Source organism: Enoplosus armatus, chromosome 18, assembly GCF_043641665.1.
Source record: "Enoplosus armatus isolate fEnoArm2 chromosome 18, fEnoArm2.hap1, whole genome shotgun sequence".
Taxonomy (NCBI): Eukaryota; Metazoa; Chordata; class Actinopteri; order Centrarchiformes; family Enoplosidae; genus Enoplosus; species Enoplosus armatus.
The window spans coordinates 19895205-19920907 of NC_092197.1; the positions used below are offsets into that span (position 1 = coordinate 19895205).

General features: G+C 45.5%; 1 protein-coding gene across 1 annotated transcript in view; it reads left to right on the plus strand.

Moving 5' to 3' along the window:
- Positions 1 to 1628: 1628 nt before the first annotated feature.
- LOC139301253 (LIM homeobox transcription factor 1-beta-like) overlaps positions 1629 to 25703 on the plus strand; it is a 29279-nt gene continuing 5204 nt past the window's right edge. Inside the window, exons 1-5 of the mRNA XM_070924596.1 lie at positions 1629 to 1710; positions 2695 to 2881; positions 24554 to 24786; positions 24952 to 25127; positions 25305 to 25382. Coding sequence (XP_070780697.1) covers positions 1644 to 1710; positions 2695 to 2881; positions 24554 to 24786; positions 24952 to 25127; positions 25305 to 25382 — 741 coding nt within the window. The 5' untranslated portion in view covers positions 1629 to 1643. The remainder of the gene's footprint in view (positions 1711 to 2694; positions 2882 to 24553; positions 24787 to 24951; positions 25128 to 25304; positions 25383 to 25703) is intronic.

The window sequence follows — 25703 nt, forward strand, 5'->3', positions numbered from 1 at the left end:
AAAACCGCCGGGTAGCGGCCCGTTCCGGATGAACGTGATGGTTTAATGATGTTTAATATAGATAATATTAAATTATTAATATTGTAATATTGAAAACGTGCTGGTGTTGTGGGAAAAAAAATAATAACAGACTGCAAAAAAAAAAAGAAAGAAAAAAAAAAAAGTCGCCTTTAAATAACTCTAAATCAGGTAGTACACATGCACGGGCGTAATGTCGGGTCCGCGGATGAGCTCATATAGTTCCCAAAACCGCCACCATCTTATTTTAAATATTACGTCGAATATTACGTGAGGTTGTGGCTCGACCACAAAATGCATCGCGTCCCGAATATTCCACAGGTTACCTTCAATACAATATTTCCACAATATATACCTACATTATTATTATTATTATTATTATTATTAATAATTATTATTATTATTATACACACAGTATCAACAAGGGTTTAAGATTTGAGTCCCAGTTCCCCCAGCACACCCCCTTAGAAATTAAATTCTGACTAGGGACTAAAAAAAAAAACCCCAATAATAATAATTCATTTAGAATTTTCATATTAAAATGATTTCACATTGAAATTACATTTTTTTTTTGTTGGTACATTTTAATTCTATATTCTATTAATTTGATTAAGATTCTATATCTTAATAAAAGTCTGATTTTCAAAGGGATCCTAAGAGGCTACTATTTTAATTTCATGTCCTTTCATGTATCATCTTGGGACCATTTGTTTATTTATTTTTTAAAATACTTTTCTTGTGATTTATTTGACACACTGGGTCCTTCCAGGCCTTCAAACCAAACAGAAATCTGAGAGGGGAGAGCAACTTTTGGTTGCACAGCTCCAAGATATTGCTTCTTTTCTTTTTTTTTTTAAGGGGGACACAATGCTTTATTTTTTATTAATGTCCTAAAAGTAGCCGAATTGAAACATATTCAGTCTTAAAAAATACTGGAATCAGCCTGTAAAATACCAAACATTGTAAAGTCGGCCATGTCACTAAATGCAAAGAAAATAGGAGGGGGGGGGGGGGGTTATAAATTTTTTTTTGTTTGTTATGGAATTTGCCTGTCTCAAATGTCTGTCCATCACACTGAAGTGTATGCGGAATATTTGATTTGATGTCAAACTGAAGCTGCAGCATTCAGTAGACTATGTGGCCTCTCGTGGAGGCGGATCCATCCGGACTCCGGGCACCAATACCGTTGCAGAGCGGTGGAGAAAGTTCTCGGCGGAGGGCGGAGGGTCGGGGGTGGGGGGGGGGGGGGTCTCTCCTTGAGAGAGAGAGAGAGAGAGAGAGAGAGAGAGAGAGAGAGAGAGGCTCAAGCTGCAGGTTGGCACATGAGTTCAGGACCGCCGGAGCCCTCCTCATCCCGCACCTCTGGATTTACACCAGCTGATGGTTTCCTCCTTCCCTGCTGGACCCTGAAAACTTGTGAAGGATCCTACAAACTCCTTTTGCTTCATTTGATTTTCTTTCTTTTTTGGGGTTTTTTCTTTTTTTTTCGTTGCTGTAGGGATTTCAGAGGTGAGACCAGGACCACGCGGACCGGGATCTCACGGTTTACGGACGTTGCAACAAGTCTGGAGCGCGCGGAGAGGCGCGCGACGGCCGGCGATCGTCCCTCCGCCGCGTGCGTGGAGATGCTGAGCGACGTTAAAATAGAAGACGGGCCGCGGGGCGATGCGAGCTCCCTGGATGTCCTGGTCGGTGAGTTCAAGTTGTTTTTCGTTTTCTCTTGAGCCGGCAGTGCGTGGAATATATATATATATATATATATAATAAAATATATAATATTATATTGTTAATTCATACTATACAACACAGAAACAGAGGACTTGGTAGCCCACGCAAGTTTTAGTAAATGTAAATGAGTGCTTAGGCCTCCGCCTTTAAGTAAACATGGGCTAACTGTTGTTTGATGTCACTATGGTGATTGCTAATTATTAGGATTATTAGGACGGGGGGGGGGGGGGGCAAACTCTGAGAACACATAAACTGGGCTGGGTAAATGTCCCATTCAGTGCACAACCGGAGCGGGTCCAGCATTGGTCGTTTAATTAATTTAGCCCCATATTCATATAAATATAAATACAGCACAATTAAACGGGAGCCCGCGAAATGGAAGCCTTTCCTTTATGTGAAACACGGCTCGCATTGAATTCATTCGTTCACCGCAAAAACAACTAACTAAATAAATAAAATGAAATTTTACCTTGGTAGACCTATCTACCAGGCAAAACAGTGGAGGGGAATAAAAAATAAAATAAAATTAAAAATATATATATTTTAGCAAACGTGTCCTTCCAGAAACGGCGTCCCGCTCCGGATAGTCCGCGGTGTTTTCATTGGTTTCACTGGCATGGGCCTAACCAATGGGCTAGTCCCCGCGTCTTTGTCTCAGAAGCAGATCTCAGAACTGGACCAGTAAAACAGAAGCTACCTGCTTGACGAGATGCCACTTTGGAAAAAACTGATATATTCATCGCAATGTGCGCGAACGCACCCTGTAAGGCGCAGAACACACTGTGTTTGACCTCCCGTTAGCTGTAGCTATTAGCTTAAAAAAAAACAAAAACATTGGTAAATTCCCGTCAATCATTCAAGTCACTGCTTCCCTCAGGATTTTCTCAAGGTTTTTTGCCCCCCCCACCCCACCCACCCACCCACTCACTCACCTCGTCTCTCTTTCAGGCGGCGACTCTCCCCGGCGGGCCATGTGCGAGGGCTGCACGCGGATCATCTCAGACCGCTTCCTGATGCGGGTCAACGACGCGTCCTGGCACGAGGGGTGCCTGCAGTGCGCCGCGTGCCAGCAGCCGCTCACCGCCACCTGCTACTCGCGAGACACAAAACTCTACTGCAAGGTCGACTACCAGCAGTGAGTACGCACTTTCTCTCCCCCCCCCTTTCACTTACAACCGAGTGTTCTGGCTCAGTGGGGCCTTCATGGCGGAATGTGTGTTTTATTTTTTATTTTTAGCTAGCTCGTATGAAAAAAAAAGAAACGGAACTCAGTGTTTCAGCCGCTGCGTGTGTTTTAGCGGCGTGCTAAAGGCTAGCTCTGTCCCAAACGCATTCAAAACGTCGTGTTCAAGGTGGAGCAGTGTCCCAAAAAGCGCTGTGTCTTTTCACCTGCACCGCAGAACGGGTTTAGAATCCTCCAGGCGTCAACAAGGTTCTTGAATCAAACAGCTGAAACAAGAGGCACACTCGCTTGTCAAACCACGGAAGTGAGGATTTTAGAATTTAAAAGCCACCCCGAGCTGTTGGCATTGGTTGCTGCATTTTGTTGTGTAGCTTAAAGGTTCATAAATAAAGCTGTTTCTCTGCGGATGTAATTCATTTTTGACTTTAAAACTGTACTAAATGTGAACATACACACAATTTGACTAGAGATATATCGAAGGTGAGTTTATTTTTGTCGTTTGTGAAATATGAGAAAATATCCCAAATCTTCTAGTTTAGCAATTAAGAGGTTGCATTTATAAGAACCCATGACTTTATTATCACACGACAACCCATTGACCGTAATGTGCATTAGCTACAGATTCATCAGGAGTGAATGGGGGGGTTAAACATACATGCATTACTGTGGTATATAACTGTGCAGTGAATGAATGAAATCAATACTCACTTTCAAACTGTGCATCATAACTTAATAACCTAATAATTCAAAGAGTATAACAGTGATAATGACAAGAACGGTCATAGCACCAAACTGTACACAGAATTCCGCGTGATTTGAGCTGCGAAAAGTTTTGGTGGCAAACTGAGGATGTGTGTATCATTTCAGGAATATGTATGCAAATACACAGATATGTGCACAATTTAATGAAAACGCAGGATACTGCGTACAATTGTGCTCTTATCTGTAAAAAAAAAAAAGGCACAGAATAAGAAGACGTGACAACAGGAGTGTAGAAGTCTTAAGATTGCAGCTTGATGTGTTTGCTGTGGTTATGGTTTAACAGTACAGTGTTGTTGGAGGGGGGGTGTCCCCTGCAGTTGGGTGGTCCTTTTTTTCCCGCAGACAGTCTGGGCAGCGTTGCTGACAGCGGGCCGTCTGAGTGTCAGATCGTCTCTCTGCGAGCCTTGTCTGCTTTGTCGTAACGAGAGCCTTTGTCCAGTCCCGGTGCTTTAAACTCCGGCTGCTGGCGTGTCACCGCTGCACGCTGGAGCTCTGGTGACCTACAATGGGCAGCATGCGTCTCCAACGTTATGTTGGGGGACAGACTTCCTGCCTCAAACACGTGAAAGATTGACCACATCGCCTGTGACGGAGATTTAAATTTTTAAACCATTTGCTGACATTTCAGTTTGTTATTTTTCCTCTGAAAAATGCTTAATTGTTACATATGAGTTGTTAAAGATTTAAGACATGAAACAAAAGTGAAATAGAATATATATAAGACGAAATAAAATGCAATTTAACAATCAAAGTAGGCAGAGGAAGACACAGAGGACGCACGATTTAAGTCTAAATAATGTGTTTTAAAGAGCTGCCTTTTCTGGTCTTCTCTGGCAGGTCGTTTCAGAGTTCAGGGACCCTGCTTGCTAAGGCCAGGTCCATCTGGTTTTTAGTCTGGGACCCAGGAACTACTGATAATGACCTTCCAGTGGCTCTCAGGCCACGCTCAGAAATAAAGTCAGGGGCCGACCTCACATGGGTCTTAAAGGCGCACGGGCAACCGGTGACATCCCTCCGGACCAGCTGGAGTTTGATAGATTGCATAGATTGACCTGATAGGAATATAATGAGTAGAGAGTATAATGTGAAATAGAAATGTACGTTGTAGGCTGAATCCCAATGTACCAGGCAAATCATTTAAACGAATCCTGGCGGTCTGATTAAGGTCTATATTTCTCAAAGACATAGGTGTGTTTCAGCTTTTGCTTTAATTGTTAAAATGGCTCTTATTAAAAAGACACAGTGTTTGAGTAAGGAATAACTGGAAGGATCGTTAGCTACTCTCCAGTACGGGACATGTTCCGCTGCTGCATTCAGGTTTTTTTCCGCTAAAGTAGCTAAATATTTATACAGTTGATAGCAGTGGATATTTTACATTTAAATAAAAAAAAAAAAAAAGGTTAAGTCTGAAGAAGAAACCCAACAAACTGCTAAAACACCACCGTTTGAATTTCTGAACGTGGACTTGGCTTAGAAATACCTTAAAAATGTTCAAAAAGCTCAAAAAAACATTTGGATCTTATGCCACAAATTCTATTTTTGTGTTCATATCATCCGCCTCTCACAGCAAAATACCCCAAAATCCTTTAAGAATGTATTTATTTCGCCCCCATGAAAATTTAAAATGTCATACGTCATAATTCGGTTAAAACCAAATAAATGTGTGTGTGTATCTGTATCTGTATTTCTTAATAATTCGTCTGTGATGTGGCTGTGTTCAGCTTTGGTCGGGTATCACCACCCCGGACAGCCTGGTGGCAAACAAATTGCGTCTCTGAACAGGACACACAGGCTGAGGTTGGTGAAGTAAAAGCAGGGAGGCCAGTGTTAATGATAAGTAATAATAATCTAAACAGTGCCTAATATGAGAAAAGTAGCCATTTGTGAGACATAACAGGAAATGTTAGGGGTATTTGAAATTGTGAGTGATGTGAGAAATTAGACGTGCAAGAGGAACCAATTATGATGAATTTCACATGTGATTATTATTTCTTATGCAAGAGGAAATGGAACTTAAATAAACCACCCTGTGAATGAAATACAATGAATGAGCCGATCTGAAGCGAGTTAGCTGCCACAATGTTTTTTCGGCGTTACCGTGGACGCAGGGCAACAGCAAAAAGGCTGTTAAAAGAGTTAACTTAGCTTGCCTGCCCTGGTTAGCTTGACAATTAGCTCATGCGTCTTCTCCAAAGGGTTTTTTCAATGCGTTTAGTTCTCAGCAGCGCTTGACGGCGTAACACACTCGAGGGGCACGAGGTACCGAACTAGCTCTTTTTATCCCTTGCCACCTACCGCGCCGATCGGTTGCTCGGCTGCAAGCCATCCTCGGACATGGCAGCTGGGTGCTTGTTCTTAATGTGGTACAGCATAGTGCGAGGACTACTACTGAACTGAAGAGTAGTATCACTCAATTTATACATTTGACTTCGTTGCCTTTCTGGAGGAAATGGTCCCGCACCAGGCTTCGTTCGCCGCACTTCATTTTTAACTTCAGGCGGCTAGCTAGCGAAGCCGTTAGCGGAGTGTGTATGCAAATTAACCTACAGGCCGACAAAATTATTTGCAGTGGTTAACCGTTGACATCCCTAGTTACAACGTATTTTGATCTTGGTGAAAACCTACAGCCGGTTTTCATTTCCATTTTCAGCCCATTTGTAATTCTGTCTATAACTGAAACGCCTTTAATATTGTAAAAGTGTAACATAAAGATGCCTTCTCAGTTTTTCATTTTGAGGGGGGGGGGGGGGGCCCAACCCAACACGCAAACGCGTCACACACCTCCCACCATCCCTGCTGAGTCTGTTGACCTTGATATACTTGGGGTTCTGGTTACACACCAGAAGCCTCCACTCAAACACAAGCAGCCACAGTAAATTCATAATAAAATAGACACCATCTGTAGAAAAGAAACCTACGACTGTAGCTGCGGCAAATCAGGGAAACGCTATGAGACTATCAGAAGAAGTTGAGAAATACATGAAGTAACACTTAAAATGTCCTTGTATCTGCTCACAATATTACAATGTGTTCTAAGCAAGTTATTCATTGTCTACTGCTTATAAATGCTAAAACGGGGGGGTTAAAATTAAGTGTGACCTGCACACTTTTATATGCTACATCCCTGTGTGTGTGCTGTTGGCTTTCTGGACACTGACTGCTGGGGCATGCAAGCTCTTCAGTCCTCATAGACCCAGTCGTAGATGTCACATGAGCTGCCTAATGCTCTATCCGTTGCAGTGTTCTCCGAAATGCTGGGGAGGGGGGGCATTGCCCTAAAGGAATGTACCCGTTTTTATCTATTAAATGCGGCGGCAGTCAGAGTCACGTTGACCATCTCCGCGGTCTCTCGCGAAATGGCTGTGGAGGTGCTTGTAAGGACGTACCTGCCGGGTCGGTCTGGTTTCACAGGTGTCCATGTTGGAATGAAACGCTCAGGGTGCGCCAACTTCCCTCGCGTGATGGAGGATTTTACTGTTAGATTGGCATCCAAGATATAAAGACATGTTCAGGATAAATAAAAGCCAAGACCCCTAGAGGTGATTATCCAGGAGTAAATCCTGGACCCAGACACGGCAGGCTGTCCGGAGGCCAAAGTCAGCCAAAAAGAAACAGGAACCAGCAGGAGCCCCTTAAAGGCTTCTGTTCTGTTTGGATACCGCAGCTGATCAACAGCCCGAGCTCAGCGCCAGGAAAACAAGCCCTCCGTGAAAACTTTGCAGGTCGGGTTTCACCGCCTCTGCCGACTCTCGCCCCGGCAGCCGCAGGTTGTCCTCCTCCCACAGTCTCTGGCACCCTCTAACTGCAGTGATTTACGCCGCCGGTCCTCTGAACCCCACGTTGACTTCAAATGGAGGCAATGTGAAACGGCCGGTTGGACGTGGCGCGCCAGGAGCTGTGGATGCAGCTACTGTCGGCTTTGCAAATGGACAATTTTAAGTGTACGGCGCGCGCCAAACACATCATCATCTGCGTTTGTATTGATATAGCGGGCAAGTTGAGTGGGTTAAAAAGTGATATATAGATGTTTGGACTCATGAAAAGCCCTGTGGGATAAGATAATATATATTCATTGGGTGTTATGATAAGTGGAAAGATACTAGGCTGTAACTCCAAAGCTGCAATCTGTATCTGTTTTATTGCACAAGGTTAGGTGAGTCATCTAGAAAGTGACCTGTGTTTCTTCCTGCTGACCTCACAGTGGCTTTGGCATTCCTGTGTCACACTGGGACAGACCCTTAAAAAGTTGAGAAAGCCACAGATCATTAAGGGCAGCCGCAGGCAGTCTCTGATGAATGCTTGTTACTGTGGGATGAGGAGGAGGAGGATGAGCCTGCATGTGAACATTCATGCCACGGCATCGCTGTTTGAGCTAATCCCAGGTCCAGCAGGACATCCCAAAGCTCTTGGCACGAGGGAGGTAGAGGGACCCAGACCCTCCACAGGTGTGCTCTCAACAGGGGTCCGCTGACGACATCGCGCACAGGTGTGCTACTTCTCCCTTGGAAGGCAGTCAACTAGAGCAAGAGAGCACCGAAACACACCAGTTTTTTTTTAATATCGTGCCATTTGGATTCTGTCGTTCATACATACATTATAATTATTGTTACACCTTTTTGGTAGAAGTGAATCACGTGTGCGAGTCCGTAGTTCCTCATCTGATGTTGCACAAGATGTAAACAGACGTATCGTGGCCGCGGGCGCTGTGGGAAAGGCTTATCTGCAGCTGAAGACAGATCGTCTATTAAAGGTGGCGAGAACAGGATGCTTTTATTTTGAAATTGCAGAGCATTGCTTAGTTTCCCAACAAGATGTTTGTGACGTGACGTAATGAGGGTGAGATGTCAACCACAGGAACAACCTGACGTCATGCGGGCTGTGTTTTGGGAGTGTGCGCACTCCCCTGGCCTTTGTGTGTTGTTTAGGCCTGAGTGGAAGTCAATAGCCAATAAATAAATGGTGTCTGGTGTGTGGGTTTTTACTTTCTAGCCGACATACCGCAATTTCTTTTGCCACTCATGTTTTTGTTTTGTTTTTTTAACCCCGGCACCACCTCTGCAGCTCTGAATGTGCCCCCGACGTGAAGGCGTTTATGCAGTGGGTTCATAATGGGGTCTGGGGATCAAAGAGCGAGCCACAGCGGCAGAACTGAACCGCAGAGCAACCCAGTGGGATGAAGGGGGCCACGGGCAATTTTGTCGTGTGTGCCATAACAGTCAGATTTATAGAGCATGCAGGGGTGGGACGGCATGTCCAAGGAGTTAGTTAAATTCGCTCTTTTTATGACCAGCGACAGCCCAGAGGGAAAACAAGAACCAGATCCTCCCCCTCCCTCACAACAATAGTTCATGTGAGACAGACAGACGTCATGGTGTGGACATTAGACGTTCCCCACTATGTCATGTCTTTACCCGAGGCTTGGCCAGACTGCCGATTGGTTTATTGTTTTAGGTTCACTTCCCACAACAGCGAGGTCTGCTTCTGTGCTTACAGGCCACTTCCCGAGTCGCGCATTCCCACCAATTGAGCATAAACTCGGGATAACTCGGGTCTCATTGTCGTGCTTTTGACCATCGTTGATGTCACTGTAGTGGCGTCTAACCCACGTGGCTGTCATATTGTGTCACACAGTGAAAAAGCACACAGTAACTTTCAAAACCAAGGCTGACGTCGCAAAGTCGTCTGCCACATATGTGTATGATATCACATTGCATCGCAGCAGCACTTTGCCATGTTCAAGTGTTGTTGGTTTTTTTGCTGGCCAACCCTGCGTCCTTGTTTTCTTGTCAGGGCCCTCAGTGTTGTGCCAACGCCCGCACCAACCCTGTCTGCTGCGCGTGTGTGTATTATTTCAGCTCAAAGCCTCTGTGGGGTTGTAACATTTTTCCCCTGTCTCAAACACACATACATCACCCACAATGCAGCCACAAGCCGTTGTAAAGGCACAAGGATGTGACCATGGTTGGGTTGCGTTTCTATCAAGAATGTAAATACATTGAATGACACCCGCTTTAAATGTCATTGATCTGACTCCCTGTAAAAGACAGAAAGAAATGGAGAGTGTGCGCTGATCAAGGGAAAGGGGGCAGTGTGTATATGGACAGAAGGAGAGCTCTGCTTACCGTTTATTGGTTGTAATTGAGTGTAATTCTGTAGTTTCTCAGTGTGGTTCATTTTGTAAATAAAGTGCTTGTTGCTGTAGCACTCGGCCACAAGAGGCTGAAGCGCACCACTGTCCCAGGTTCTAAATAGGGTGAGCGAGTTTTGATTTCTTCCTGCACTCTAAACACAAGGTGCGTACTGCATGTTGGCAGGCCAGCGCTGGTTAAAACAGCTAGCGTTTCTAGCCAAAAGAAAGACACCCGCAGTAATGCTACACAACTTGCCAACGCACACCACACAGCGCCTGAAACGTTGCTGAACGTCCCTCATCTCTGCGCACAACACTACAGTGAGCGCAGTAGGTCGAAGTCGAAACAGGAAGTCGATGTGTGACGTTGACTGACCATTCTCTTCCAAATACGTTTGACTCAACCTGGGGGTTTGTTTCCAACTTGTCTGATCGCCTGATCTGCTGTCAGAAACATGTTACTATTGCTGATCGGACGGGCAGCCAAAACTACAAGTCGTAATAATCCGCAACGTTCCGCTCCAAAATCTTTAGCTTTTCCCTTTTTTCTCGCTCTCCCTTTTAAAATTAGAGGACCGCGGCGCTCCGCTCTGACAGATACATGTTCGCCATGTGCGGTTGGCTGTGTCGACCCCCCCCCCCCCCCCCCCCTCCCGTTTAATTGTTTTATCACCGCTGCGGGCCTCTCCGGGGAACCTGGCTGGCATTTAGCAGGCTGAGACGACTCAAGACCCCAAGGGCTCATCCGAAACCTGCCTGCTCCAAGCTGTCCACATTATTAGCTCCCTCAGCTCTCAGAGGGGACCTTAGTCATCGACACGTAAAGGCGCACACACACACACACACCAATACAAACACACACTTCGCTCTGTTTTGGGGTTTTTTTTGTTTTTCTGAATGATTCTCGGTCTCTCTCTCTCTGTTGTTTTGCTTTCCCCGCTCTGTGCTTCTTTTCATATCATCGCTTCTCTCCTCCGATCCTCCCCGGAGGAAGAGAAATAAGACGTGCGTGTGTTGTCAGAGAGCGCCTCCACCGCCAGTGTAACAGTAATTACTTATATTCCTCGCCTAATTACACTGCGGTGGATCATTTGCATAAATCTTTCCCCCCCTCCCCTTTTTTTTCTTTTTTTTTTTTTTTTTTAATCAGGAGGACAAACAGATGTCTGTAATCTTGTTGGGCTCGTTTCACTGCTGCATACATTATGTCCGCCTCTGGTCTCTCTCTCTCTCTCTCTCTCTCTTTAGACAATATCGTGAGAGTCTGTGACACGAACATGGTGATTTTTAACCTGCTACTCGCTCAAATCTATTAAAGGACAGCATCACTGCCCAATCAGCAATGCTTATGAGGCAGATGTTTGATTCAGCAGTGTAGACATGTTGTCAAAGGCTAAAAGTGTTTATTTAAAGGTACAATATGTTACAATTGACGTGTATTAATTGCTTTTTATAGCCAACGTGTGAATGGACTGTAACTGTTGCCTATAACAGCCTGTGGACTGATTTCTCCCCTGTTCAGCTCCCCTACAGTGCCAACAGTGTGCAACACCAGCTAACGCTAGCTTACAAGTGGGCTACGCTAACAGTCCGCCAAAACGCAAAGCTCACATAGCTTGCAAACGCGGACAAATTTGCAAGCTAGCTAAATGTAGCGAAATACTGTGTGTAACGTCAGTTCATTCAGCCGGACTCCCGGGGCTGATCTGGCTAGCTTACCGTTTGCAAATCACTTTATCGGCTAACGTTACAAAGCAACCGACGCCAGATCCGTGCGGCGTAGCTGAAGTTCCAGCTAGCTAGCTTGCTGGTGCTGAACCATCTGTGAATTAAAAGTTAAAACTGATGGAAAGTTGCGTTTCCTTGCTTAATGATCCTATTATCGTTGTTATTTAACTGTTGGAAATTGGAGGGGCAAAAAAGAGAATATTATTAGACGGATAAAACAAGCGGCAAAATAAGGCGGCGGGGAGGTGACCACGCCCACTTAGGAGACAAGAAGTATGGGAGAAAACCCTCACCAGGGCCTAGATGGGTACAGGTCCCCCGGCACACTGTCTGTAATAATCCCACTACTAGATCTTCAGAGTCTGGTATATTGTAGATTTACCAAAGAATAAAACACAATAAATGGCGCTGGTCCCAGGAGCAAGTGAATAGGCTCTGTGTGTCATGTCAGGTGCTTTCCACTCAATATGCCCATTTCCTTAAAAACAATCTACATCATCTCAATGACGCATGAGTTTCTACTTCAGCGCCCGCTAACACTCCCTTGATTCAGACACTTTTATAATTTGTATCATGCTTGATTTAGCAAAAAACAGATGACTGACTGTCTTATCTAACAATCCTCAGGCCTTCATCATGTTCCCGGTGTACTCAACACGTCCCTGAGTTCTCATTCACCTTTATAATTCAGCTTTTTACTAGGTTTATAAAAAAAATATAAAGGTTTAATCGGCATTCAGGCACTTTGAAAGATCATTTTACATCTCTTTAGGATCACTTGGCATCGTAATGCATAGCAAAAACTATCCCACAGAAGTGCATACCATTTCATACCACTGGCGCAGTTTGTAATGCTCCTCCCCCTCGTTCAGCAAGCTAACCCAGTTGCAGCGCAGCAATGGCAGCACGGGGGGGGGAACAGAATGTAATTATGGATTTATTTAGTCCGAAACGGAGTTGGTGATTGTTGGAACAGCGGAAAGACTAAGACGGCTTTGGTGAGTTTTAGTATGTTTCTGACGCGTTTGAATGAAATGTGTTTTATGATGAGTTCACAAGGCAATTAAGCTAGTCTTGAATTCATTTTTTTTTTTTTTTTGGGCATTTCTGCTTTATTAGATAGTGACAGCTGTAGGGAGACAAGAAAGGCCGGGGGGAGAGAGAGAGAGAGAGAGGGAATGACACACAGCAAAGGGCCTTGGATTGGAACTGAGCCCGGGCCACCGCTGCAACGACTCCCCGATGGCACGCACTGCACCAGGTGAGCCACCGGGAGGTCCCATACAGTTTAATGTTTAGTAAGGATATAGGCGTAAGAATATTTCATTTGACATTTTGTGAGTTTATTTATTAGACAAAAAAAAAAAAAACTAAGAGAGCTTGTGGAGCGTAGCGAACTCGCTAGCTAGCCAAGCTTGGTTACTAGCCAAGAGCGATACAAGGCAGGGGTGGACAACTCGCTAACTGTAACCTGAGCTAAAGTAACGTAAAGGTGTAACATAACTACACGGCATGGATCTGGCGTTGGTTGCTTCGTAACGCTAGCCAATAAGTAGTAATTTGCAAATACTAAGCTAGTTAGTATCACGGAGCCACTGGTCCAAATGAAATATAGGAACATTACATATTTTCTTTTTTATTCACCGGTATATTCTGCAGTTACATCACTGTGGCTAGTATTTAAAATATTTGTTTATAATCAGATGATCCGCTTAATGAGGTAGCTTAAGCATGGCATGGGCTAAAAAAACAAAATAGAAGTAGTAATTAGTATCCAACACACATATATATATATAAAAAGTATAAAATAAAGCTTTGTGCAGATTTAAGGGGATAATTACAAACTATTCAAATATACGTTAGGCTGAACACACAGGACCCAGAACAGTTCACTGTCTGCCGGAAGAACCCTTTGGAAGAGAGAAACAGTGTTGGAATTACACCGTGGCTTTCGGGGGGGGGGTTCAGTGAACTGAAGTCTTACAGTCCTTACGGTATCTTGCTTGTTTCACGTAATGTCTGCAGTTTGTAGATGATGATGAATCAAATCAGTTACGCCAGCTCATGTAGTCAGGGGTCACCAACAAAGTATATCTAGAGCAAAACTGCCGGGGGGGGAGGGGAGGGGGGGGGGGGGCAGCATATAGACACTCAAAGACAACCTGCAGTGATGTATTCTTTCTCATACAAATGTCGGGGCCGGGGATGGGAGGAGGAGGGATCCCCCTGGGAAATATAGTCTGCCCCCCCCCCAATCTAGTGCTCTTCATATCTGCTCTAAACCTAGCCTATGAGGCCTATTTATGAGGACGTGCGCGGTGTTAAGTCCCTGTGCCTCCAGGATGTTTATTAGTAGCAAGTCCAGGCTGACTGACAGATCCAGGCCTGCCGAAGGTTCCATACAGCGGGCTCAGCGCTGGAGGATTCAATATTGTGTCGACGTGTGAATCCTCATGTTTTGTTGAGGTTCGTCCAGCCTAAATAGCACATTTTAATCTTGCCGGTTAACGGTTAATGATGGGTTAATGAGGGTCGGCTATCGGTCAGAGGAAAAAAATTCTAAATTAGCATCCCTGGTTGTGGTTTATGACAAAACAAGACAGAAAGACATTCGTTATCAGCCTCAGCTGTACTTTGTGGTTAGCACCCTGGTGTTCTAATCACCACTGTGCCTGTGCTAGCGTCGCTGTAGACTCTTGAGGGGATTCTTTTTTTTTTTTTTAGGCACTAAACAGTCAAATTGTGTACCTTTTTGTGTTTCCTGCAGTGGCTTCCTGCTTATTTTTCGGGCTCGTAGCAAGTCCAAAGCTATGTGATTGAAGCGGCCAGTGATTGTGATGGTAAATAAGTCTTGTTATTAAAAGGGTTGAGAATCGGGGGCCATGACAGCCTTCCATAAACAGGTGTTTATATCAATGGGAGGAAAAACTGAACGGACAGTCACACATACAGGACAGACATGGGGTCATTGTTTCCAGCATCACAGAGGGCAGACAGCGGTTTAGTTCGGAAGGCCACCACCCTCAGAGCAACACACACACACACACACACACTGACACACAATGAAGCCCAGATGTTCTGACCAATGTGTACGTAATCTTTTATTGCAGGTTCATTAGAAGCATTTCTGCTGAGTTGGCACTATGGACGCACTGTGTGGAGCATAGGAATAACCTTCTCCTTTTAAAAACCAGCCTTAAATAGCTTTTATAGCACTCGTGGATGCTCCACTGAGGCACATAATTATGGAAAAATAATGTTTTACTTGAAAAGAGCCCTGTGCTTTTAACTTACACGCAGTTGTCAATTGCACTGCTGATGAGCTGATAATAGAAGCAGTGACCAGCAGGGATTGGACTTTGAGCTAGTCTTCATTTTGTGTAGAATCATTTCTACATCAAAGCACGTTTTTAGGAATAGCTGCTCGATCATACGTTTCTCTTTACTTCGCTCAGGATTGTATTAATTCATTTCTTATTGACCTGCAGCGAGGAAAAGCCAGTGTAATCCAACTCAGTATGCTGCAAAGTGAACTGAGGTTAGCGCGTAACCTTTGTCCATGACACTGAGTATCTGGGTATCACATTAAGGCTGGATTAATGCCATGTTATAACCACTTTATGCTGAGGTGCTGATCATTTTAAAAGTCACAATTTAATACCCATACAATTTAATTGTTTCACGGAATATTCCATGAATGATTCTGCAAGGGCAAATTACATGAATAATTCAGCTAGGTGTTTAACTTGCCTAACGCCAGGTGTGGATAACCCTAACCCTAAAATTGTGTCTACAAAATTCCAAAGATTCTGCCCTTTTGGCGTTTAAAGTGTACAACAAAAGAAAGCCACCACCTCTCAGTCTGCAGCTGGGCATCAGTCCTCTGTGGGTGTGTCCATTATCGTCTCTCTCACACACACACACACACACACACACACACACACACACACAAAAGGCCAATGACAGTTGACACAATCTATTCCAAAACTGATGATATGGTTCATTCAATTTCCCATCACTGCCATAAAGTCTCATAAGTACCATAAAGCAGATGTGTATATATATAATGTAGCACAGTGCTGCGCAATGAAATAAAAGCTGTTGCCCCCTTCACGCTATGCACACAGAGCACGTATACTAATATCTAAAATTATAATTTTAGAATTAAAAAAATGCATGGGGGGGGGGGGGGGGGTCTGGATCGCTTGTCACATGTCTTTGGTGTTGTTGGTGTTGAGGTCTCTCTCCAGTCTCTCCAGAGACTCCTGGGATGCTGCTTAGTGTCCGTGGCGCTCGGTAGCTGGAAGAGCCACTGGACGTCAGGGTGGCTCCTCAGTTGTTCCATAGAAGGCTCTTGGGGATCAGGGAATGCAGGATCAGGACAGAACAGACGTGAACAATGAAAGCCTGCCGGAAGAGTCTGGCATCTGGTGGATGGCAGGTCTGGGGAGTTGGAAGTCCTAACAATACTTGTTAGTCACCAGACATATTTTGTTTAGTGTTTGGTCAGTCTTTGGTGTCAAAGAGGTACTGCAGTGATTTAGTATTGCGCTGCTAAAGGTTTTGGGACTCTCAAGGTAGCTCCCCTCCGGTTAAATCTTGAACACGAGGCGTTCTTTTGGTTACAGGCTTTTATTTTGCACATCCGTGCCATCGCGCATTGCATAATAAATGACACAAAATACAAAATGAGTCCATTGTCATAGAGAATAAACATTAAACAAATATCTCACAAACAAATTACAGCTTATATATATAACACATTAACCTTGAAGGCTAGTAGCCGTTAAACTTACAGAATTATTTACAGAGACACAGGTATGCTATCACACGAACTTCGCTAGCATATCAGCCGTTAGCAGGTTAGATAGCCGTAAACATAATTTATCAACATACACAAACGTTCCATACCTCATTGGCCGCATTAACTCAAGGGGATTTAGAGCGTTACATTTCCCATAATGCAACATTGGTGCGTTGTAATGCCTAGAGGGAATGCCCAGATCTTTCAAACTCCACATACCCAGTTACTTCATTTTTCATTTTCATTTTTAGAAAGCTCTCCCAGAGCCACTCATAGGCAGACAGCGCCATCCTTTCAGCGCGTGGAAAAGCAATGTTGAGGTGAGGCGAGCAGCGGCGTGGAGCACAGGTGAGAGGTTGGCCCTCGGGGGAGAGGGGAGGGCTTAGCAGCCTGAAGGCGAGGATATAGGGAGGTATTGTGCGGTGACGGACAGCAGCGTCTCAGGAAAGACATTGGGTTGTGGCGGCCAGCTGGAGCACCGGCCAGCGAGCCCGAGGCCGTGTCATCACTTTAGGAGGTGATGGTGAGGAGGAGCAGTGATCCGCCTGGGAATATGGCTCCATCATAACCTAAACTAATGCTTATGGGAGGGATGTACAGGGGGGGGGGGGCAGAGAGCCAGTTGGCCCTGAATGAAACCCACCAGTCTGCGAGTGCAAGATTGATTTTAGTCAATAAGAGCTGGTATGAAAAACTGCTTTCGTGTGTGTGTGTGTGTGTGTGTGTGTGTGTGTGTGTGACCTCAGTAAATCATCCATAGTGATGTGGCTTAACACATTCTCTCTATGATGTAAACCTACTTCTCTCATTTTCAGGGTTGCACAATGAAATGGAAATTGTAGCTACACACACACAGAACATATGTACAAATGTTTAAAGTAGAACAGAATAAAATAAAACCCGCCCTACTCTGCCTCTGATTGGCTAGTGGTTGGTTGGTTTGATTTTTAGGCGTGTGAGATGTTACTGCGTGAGGAAGTCACACATCCAAATCAGAAGTGTATGCGGAGTGTATTAACTCAAGCCTAGAGTGCTAAGGTTGCCGATCAGTTTCATGGGGTGGGGGTGGGGGGGGGTCGGCAGAGGGTCAGTGGAGATGGCATCCTCTGTGGATCCGTTGGCTGACTGTGAGGTGAGGGTCTAGGCTTGGATTAAAGGATAATTCTGGCTTATTTCTGTAGTTTAGTCCATCATTTCTGTTGGTTATGATTAACATTGTACCCGCCAAAGGAATTGCTGACATCTGGGAACACGGCAAAAAAAAAAAAAAAAAAAAGACAGGAGCAGTCAAGATGACGACAATTCCACTTGGCTCGCTACACCTGCTCGCATGCTTGCACTCCTTTCAGAAATTAAGATTGAGACAGAGATTGCAGATGAACAATAGCACGTCTAATTGTCAAATCACCCGAGGCCCTCAGTCTATCACCTCCACTACAGCATGCACACACACACAGAGAGAGAGAGGGAGGGGGGGGGGGGGGGGGTAAGAAATCCCCAGATAGAGATAAACAGAAATATCAGAGTATCGGAGCAGCTGCATGTTGAAGCAGGATCCACAAAGCTTCTCTTCTTGAACTCTTCTCTCCTGTGGTTTTTTGCTTCACTGGATTTTTTTTTTTGTTTTTTGCTTTGTGGTGCAATGTCTAGACAGTCACACACACACACACACACACACACACGCACACTTGCAGCCAGTGATTTAACACAATTGTGTTTTGGGGAGTGTCACTATTTGGGTAATTGTCCGGGCTGTTGTCACGGGAACCACACTCGTAGACGAGACTCTCTGTGTCCCTGTCCCCACTCTCTGCCTCTGTCTTGCCGGCCTGTGTCTCTCACCCTCTGAGAGACGGACGCTCGCGCTAACTGCTTCCAACTTTAAAGCCCTGTATTCGCCGTTTTCAGAGTTCAGTTTTCTCTTCTTTCGTAATATTGGTGGACTTACCTGTCCACGTTATCTCCACATATCTCATAATATCCGTCTCTGAGATTTCTGCCTCCACCCCAATACAATGGAGGTGAATGGAATTGAGTTTGCGCTGCTCAGAACACTAAAAAAAAAATGCCTGTTTATGTTCTTTTTTTTTTTGTTGGCACGGTCATAGAGGTTTTAATTAAAAGACGTGTTTTGAAATGTATTTGTCATTTTACAACACAGGGTTGCACAATGAAAGTCGTAGCCCCTTCATGCTACATACACATATATAGGAATATTTACATTTGGAGTAAAATTAAATGAAATTAAAGCTGCAGTCGGCAATATTATTGAATTATAATTTCGGTTGAAATAACACATTTTGACCACTGCATGTCACTAACAATATCTGATTGAACGGCTCCTTAAAAAATGTGCATCTGTGAGCACCCGTCCCCTCCTTTGTATTTAGTCTTTTTAAAAAACTGGACCAGATCTGAATCAAACAACCAATCAGGGATCCGCTAGCACGTAACTGGCCAATCACATCCACTCTGTACAAACAAAGGGCTTCTGCAGAAGGTTCCACCATGTGTTTGCAAACTCGTTTGCCACAACTTTTATAAGGTGATAATACTCTATACCAAAGTTGTGTTTAGAGCTTTTTTTTCTATTGCCCTAATTGACCAAATAAATATATTATTGCGTCTTTAAAAGAACAGTCAAACATTTTGGGAACCATGTTTGTCTGCTGCCTTACCCTGATTCAGATCTTTGTCCAATGCAACTTTCCCTCTCCTTTGTTAGTCGCCTGCATATTGGAACGTATCAGTCTAGAGTTAGCAGATTTCATGTGACTTCACATGTCATGTTGCTGGTTCTGTTGCTGGATTAAATGGCTGCCTCACGGCTCTGTTGAATATAGTGTAAACCTTGGCTATTGATTTGTTTAAATCGACTCTCAACTCCACCCAAACTTTACACCAGGGTACCAGGGATTGAAACGGAAGTATAGAGAGTATAGTAAGTATTAGGGCTGCCCCCTGAAAGTACAGGATCCGAGTCATCAGTCGGACACCCCTCAGTCAACTGATACTCCGATAAAATAACCACAAACGGTGTCTAAGTGTGGGATGAACTGGAACACATCCTGACCGCGAGCCAGGCCTTAACACCCCAACATCAGCGTCAGCTCTCACTAATGCTCCTGTGGCCGAGTGTGTGTGTGTGTGTGGGGGGGGGGGGGGGGGGGGGTCTTGGATGTGCATGACATAATGTATAATTTCGGCCTGAAAAGATTAAAAAAAAAAATTTTTTTCATACTACCCCTTCTTCCTTCCCAACACTAACCCCTCTGACAGAGTCCCGTCAGGGGGACAGTGACCCTCCAGAAGGTGACCAAGTGAGTGCGTCTCATTGATCGCTGAGATCACTTCCCTGCTAACAAACATGTTGAAGTGAGTCCCCAGAGAATCGCAGGGCCTTACTCTGACTTCTTGAGCTTTGGTTGAGCAAACAGCACATCCCCACTCCTCTGAATCCTGCTTTTATCCCCCCCCCCCCCTGCCTCCTTCACAATCATCTTTTGATTACCCCTGCTAATTAAAACTCCCAACAAGCTGCCACCCGGAGCTGCCACCCACCCACCCAGCCTCCTTCTTTAGGTCACCCCGGCTCCCCAAGGAGGGAGAGCAAACAAGAGAACAGTGAAGGAACACACACAGTCTGTTTTTTTATTGCTTCATCATTTCTCCACTCCTCTTATCCTCTTTAATCCTGTACCTCTTTATGCTTGTTAAGCCTGCTGGAGCAGTGTGGAGGCATAGGGCGCGGGGCCAGGGGGTCAAGGAGGCTCCTCCAAAGAGGTCACCCCCCCCCCCCCAAGCAGTGGTGGTCCGGGCCTTCACTGAAATGCGCGGCTGAGCACCTTTCATGAGTCCTCTGTTGGAACAAACGTCCACTCGCATTGAAAGCCGCACCAAACAAGATTTTAAAATAAACAAGACTAAAAGTCTAAAGCCTCACCCCAGAAGCTGTTTGTTTTAGTCCAAAGCCTCACTCGCTGCTCCTTGAAGCTGCAGCGTTCAGTAAGACCCCCACATGCGTTGGACAGGACCAGAATCCTAATTTTGCTGTTTTTAAAGCCTTAGCACATAATGTGAAGTTCGTCCTGAGGAGAGGTCATGGGGTCATTAAAATCCCAAAGTTTCTTCTCCTGGGGCCATAAACATGCTCAGTAGATGTCATGATTTCAACGGAGGTATCTTATGTGCATGATGGAGCTGATGGAGCCGTCCAAAACAAAAAGGGAGGAGGGGGGGGGGGGGGGGGGGGCGCTTGTCAGACAGCCATGAATGTTGGGTCATTTGAAGGGAAAGTCAACAAGCAACGCGGCTTTTCTCACACGTGCGGGTGATCTGAAAGAACTGTCACCAATTTTCTCTTACGAGAAAAATAAACTATTCGCGAGTGGTCCAGGTGGAATTCTTTTCGTTTTGATTAATTGGCTCATTTTTTTTAGCTGATTGTTCTCCTATATTATGGCTAACAATTAGCGCCAGTGTTAATGTTGGAGCCAATTCAGTTTGATATGTATTGTCACGTCCCCGCTGGACGCCAACAGGATAAGGAAACCCCTATTAAAAAGGGAAGTGAGGCCTACAGAATGGGGAGCAAGCGCACGTTTTTTGATTTATGGGCCAATTAAACTTTAGTTGATAACATGTGAATCAATCTTTATTAAGTTTTATTTTGTAGGACGCTTTGAACTCATCTATACCGATTTTCACACACCGGCATCTCCACCGAAGCTAATTGTATTTTCAGTTATATTTAGAAGGATTGTAGTCCCTGTTTTTCTTTCGTTGTGGATTATAAACGCTATGTGGAATTTGTTTTGTTTTGTTTGAACGTGAGCCTGAACTCCCCCCCCCCCCTCCATCTCCTCACCGGCTGGCGACTTGAAAAGAGTCTTCATCTGAATTGTTCACTTTGTTAATGAAAAATGACAAAAACAAAACTCACTGCTCACCGTATCAGCGTGAGGTTCCACAACCGTGTCATTTTCACTATAATCACTTTTTTTGTTTTGCCAATTTCTGATTACTGAAGTTACAACTTTCATATAGTTAAACAACCAACACATTTTGATTTAGCATTCAGGTTTATTTGAATTTTTCTGACATGCCGTACATGATTTTCTAGATGAAGCACTCACATTTAGTCCGTTTTGTGTTGCCAACACTTAAAGCAGCTCTATTCAGTATTTTTATACGAATACTGTTGCATGAAATGACAACGGGAAAACAATGTGGAAATGTGAAAGGGGTCGATCCAACTCCGCTTGAATCCGGGGGCGGTTCGAATCACAAGAGAGGCGACCTTCAGCCTTCAGCGTGCCGAAATTTGCCCGAAAGATGGCTGAAGACGAAGCTTCCAGCGGAGCTTCAAGCACAGACGAGCTTCTTCCCTAACTGTGGTGTGCGTTTCTGGCGGAAACGCCTGAACGGTAGATCAAGTCGTGTGAAATCTGGGTCCATCCGATGTGCGAGTCACCTTCCAACCTGGACCGGCGACTGTCTTCACAGGCCCACTCGCGTGTCACATCTGGTCTTCGGGGGTTTCCAGTGGCCGCCGGCGTACTGTGAGCGCCATCGTTTGGCTTTAAACAAAGCTGCGTTCGTCGCTCCGTCGCCTATCTTGACGTACGTGTAACGTGCATATTCTCGGGCCTGTGGACGTCGGCCATGTCCGAGCAGACAGAGGTGGGGAGGAGAGGAGCTGAGAGAGCTGGAGGGAGGTGGACAGCAGGGAGAAAGAGCTGTTGAATAGAGGAGGGTAGTCGCGCTCAGGGAGGAGGAGGAGGAGTGCAGCTGTCCAAACACTGAACCCTTCTGTACCTGCCTTACAGCCACCTTCTTCCTCCACCCCCCCCCATCCCTCTGCCCTGCCCTCCTTTAACCCTGTTCCCTGATTCAACACTGCCTGCCTCTGCTGCTTTCTGGCTGCACACCCACCACTTACACCAGTGAGCCAGACCTAAAGGAATATGCTCCTTTAGGGGGGGGGGGGGGGGGGGGTCGCGCCCGATCCAACCGCGAGCACACCACAGTTGTCAAACAGAAAAACAAACACTTGAATTACCTGAAAATGACAGAAACCATCTTTGGAAAAAATGTATTTGCCGTGTTCTTTTTTAGTTTTTCAGTTTGGCCCATGTCCCATCCGCTAACATGGAGGGGGGGCGGGGCTTATGACCTATACTGCAGCCAGCCACCAGGGGGGCGATGGAGACGTTTTGGCTTCACTTTTGGGGAGCTGTCACGTCGACCCTCCACACAGCCCTCTCTCTGGGAAGTTGTCTCACTTTCACTCGGAGCTGTCAGGAGGAACAATGTGTCTATAGAGTGACTGTGGCTTCTTCTTGAGTCCCAGCCCTGGCTCCGCCCCCCAGCTTGGTCGCTCTTTGGCTTGCCATCATCCCACTAAAACTATAGACCCTAGTCCCCAGTCATATTTCCGAGAGAGAGAGAGAGAGAGAACACAGCACATGCAGGATTTCCGGCGCTGTGTAATTATTTCGACTGCAAGAGAAGTATGAGATGATTAACTGCATCCGATGATATTTGTAATTTTCAGCGATTTGTGAATGTAAAAGGGTTTTGTTTTTTTTCGCGAATTTTAGCCTTTAGTGAAGTGGAAAATGGTGTTGGGGTCAGGAGACCAACTATGATGCCATAATCTTTTCCTAACCTTAACCATACCATAGCAACCATGTGCAACTATGGTATAAAAACTAATGTAGAAGGAAATTATTTTTAAAGGTCCCATATTGTAGACAGCGAGATGTCCATGTGTTGTTTGATCATAAAGCAGGTCTGGGTGCGGTATAAATACTGGGAAAGCATCAAAACGCTCAGTCCACACAGCCCGCGTTCAGACAGTGCGCCTTTAAACGAGCCGTCAGGACGTCCGTAAGGTTGTGATGTCACAACTATACAGTCACCGTACTCAGCCACACCCCCAGCAGGTCACCTGCTCCAATCACAGCGCCACCCACCAAGTACAGGGACGCTCATCCACCCACTCAGCCTGTTTAAGTTATTGGAGCACTCTGCTCAGGAACTACTCTTCAAGTGTTTGGAGGTTGTTCAGTTTGTCTAAAACGGCTTGTTTCAGACAGAAATACAGAGCTGGAAATGAGCATGATACGGGGCCTTTAAAACAAGGGTTTTGCAGGTCCATCATCCACTATCTATAGGGTTATTGTTAGGAGAGAGTTTGCTGGTGCCAACTGAACACTGTCAGTTGTAAATTTGATAAGCCTTTTATTTTCTTCTTTCCACGTGAATCATGCTCATTCTAAATTTCTATTGCATGTATATTGTTTCTCCTAACTGTGGTTTAATGCAGAAGTCCCTTTGTAATTGACTTGTGGCTCATTTGATGGCATATTTGATTAAAAAAAGAGAAAAAAAAGAAGAAGATGAATGGGTAAGTCTGGCATCTTGACAGACTCAGAACACATTGGTTCAGTAGTATTCCCTCATCTAATAGCACTTCCTTTTTTCTTTTTCTTTTTTTGTTAAAGATCACACGCTGCGGCAGTTACGGGGCAGCGGTTGGAAAATTGTCCCATTTCTTTCCATCTGAATCAGCCCTTTGAGTCGGCCTCCCGCGGGCCCATTACGACATCAAAAAGCCTTTCACATACACAGAGAGCTTGGAAGGGTTAAAAAAAAAAAAAATGAGTGCTAAGTAATAGCAGCTTCATTCAGCTTGGACACATCTGGCCTCTTTTCTGGTTTCCGGTTTTGCTGTGTAGAGATCAAGTTACACAAGTTACAGCATATACACGCAGAGTGTATGTAGTGTAAAAAAAAACCAAAACATGGGAATCTCACTTTCTGCAATATGGGGCCTTTAAGGGGAAAAGCCTGGGACAATGATCAACCGGAGACAAGCGGGTCTTACCTTACCTTACCTAGAGTAATACGAAGGTGTCATAACAACAACAACAATAATAACAGTTGATTGAGCCAGTGGCCTTAATACGGACAATTCATACAACTCAGCACCAGTTCTCATTGAGTGGGGGGGGGTGAAGGTGAAGCCCATGTGGCCTCATGCCAATGAAGCAATGGTTAAGTTAGCAACCAGGAGAGAGTTAGCAAGTGTGGCTAATGATGCTACCATGTTTTCTTGTAGGATTTTGCACCCCCCCTAACCCCCCCCGTGCATTCTGTATTGTTTAACACTCCTCTCTTTCCTGTGTGTCCCCAGGTTGTTTGCCGCCAAGTGCAGTGGCTGCCTGGAGAGGATAGCACCCACCGAGTTCGTGATGCGAGCTCTGGAGAGCGTGTACCACCTCGGCTGCTTCTGCTGCTGCGTCTGCGAGCGCCAGCTGTGCAAAGGAGATGAGTTCGTCCTGAGAGGGGGCCAGCTGCTGTGCAAGAGTGACTACAACCGGGAGAGGGTCCTGCTCAGCACCGTCAGCCCAGACAACTCGGACTCAGGTAACGCTGGGGATCGCCTGGCAGATCACGGCAAACCCGGTGAACTCGAAAACGCCCGCCGACGAATCCCTTAATGCACTGATCTCTAAGCCGATGATTGGCTCTCATCAGCATCCGTCCAGTTGAATGTTGCCTAAAATGCATAAAATATCTGTCTGCTGTCAGATAAGAGTGAGGGTGAGGACCTGGATGCGAAGACCCTGAAGTGCCGCGCCGCGGGGAAAGGCGGCGATGACTGCAAAGACCCTCGCCGGCCCAAGCGGCCACGTACCATCCTCACCACCCAGCAGCGGAGAGCCTTCAAGGCCTCCTTCGAGGTCTCCTCCAAACCCTGCAGAAAGGTGAGCAGAGGGGATTGAGCGCAGCACGCACAAACTGCATGACACAAAAACAAGATGTGTGTCAAGAGCCCCACAAGTTCCTTAAGAGGCAGTCGCCTGCCCCGACCGCTTAACACACACACATGACGTTACTGTGTAAAAAAAAAACTGGCTGATGACCGTGCTTGTGACTTGCAGGTGAGAGAGACCCTGGCCGCAGAGACAGGACTGAGCGTGCGCGTGGTCCAGGTCTGGTTCCAGAACCAGAGAGCGAAGGTCAGTAAAGCAGCACACCAAAATGTGTGTGTGTGTGTGTGCGAGACGAGGCTCACATGTCCGACAGCGGTAGCGCAGCTGGCTTCTCCAGATAGCTCTGGTTAGCTTCTTCCAGGAGAGATAACGTCAGCTGTCTGTCACGTGACCCTGGCCTCGCGCATCGTAGAGGTCCCCCGAGGGTCTCCCACATCGCCTCCCTTGACCTGTTTGCCGTCAAGTCCACCAAACTTGGCCTTGCTAATGTATTACAAGACATCGTTATCCAGATGCAGATCACATGTTTTGCCAAAGTGCTTAATTGTCTAAACCAGTTCTTCATCA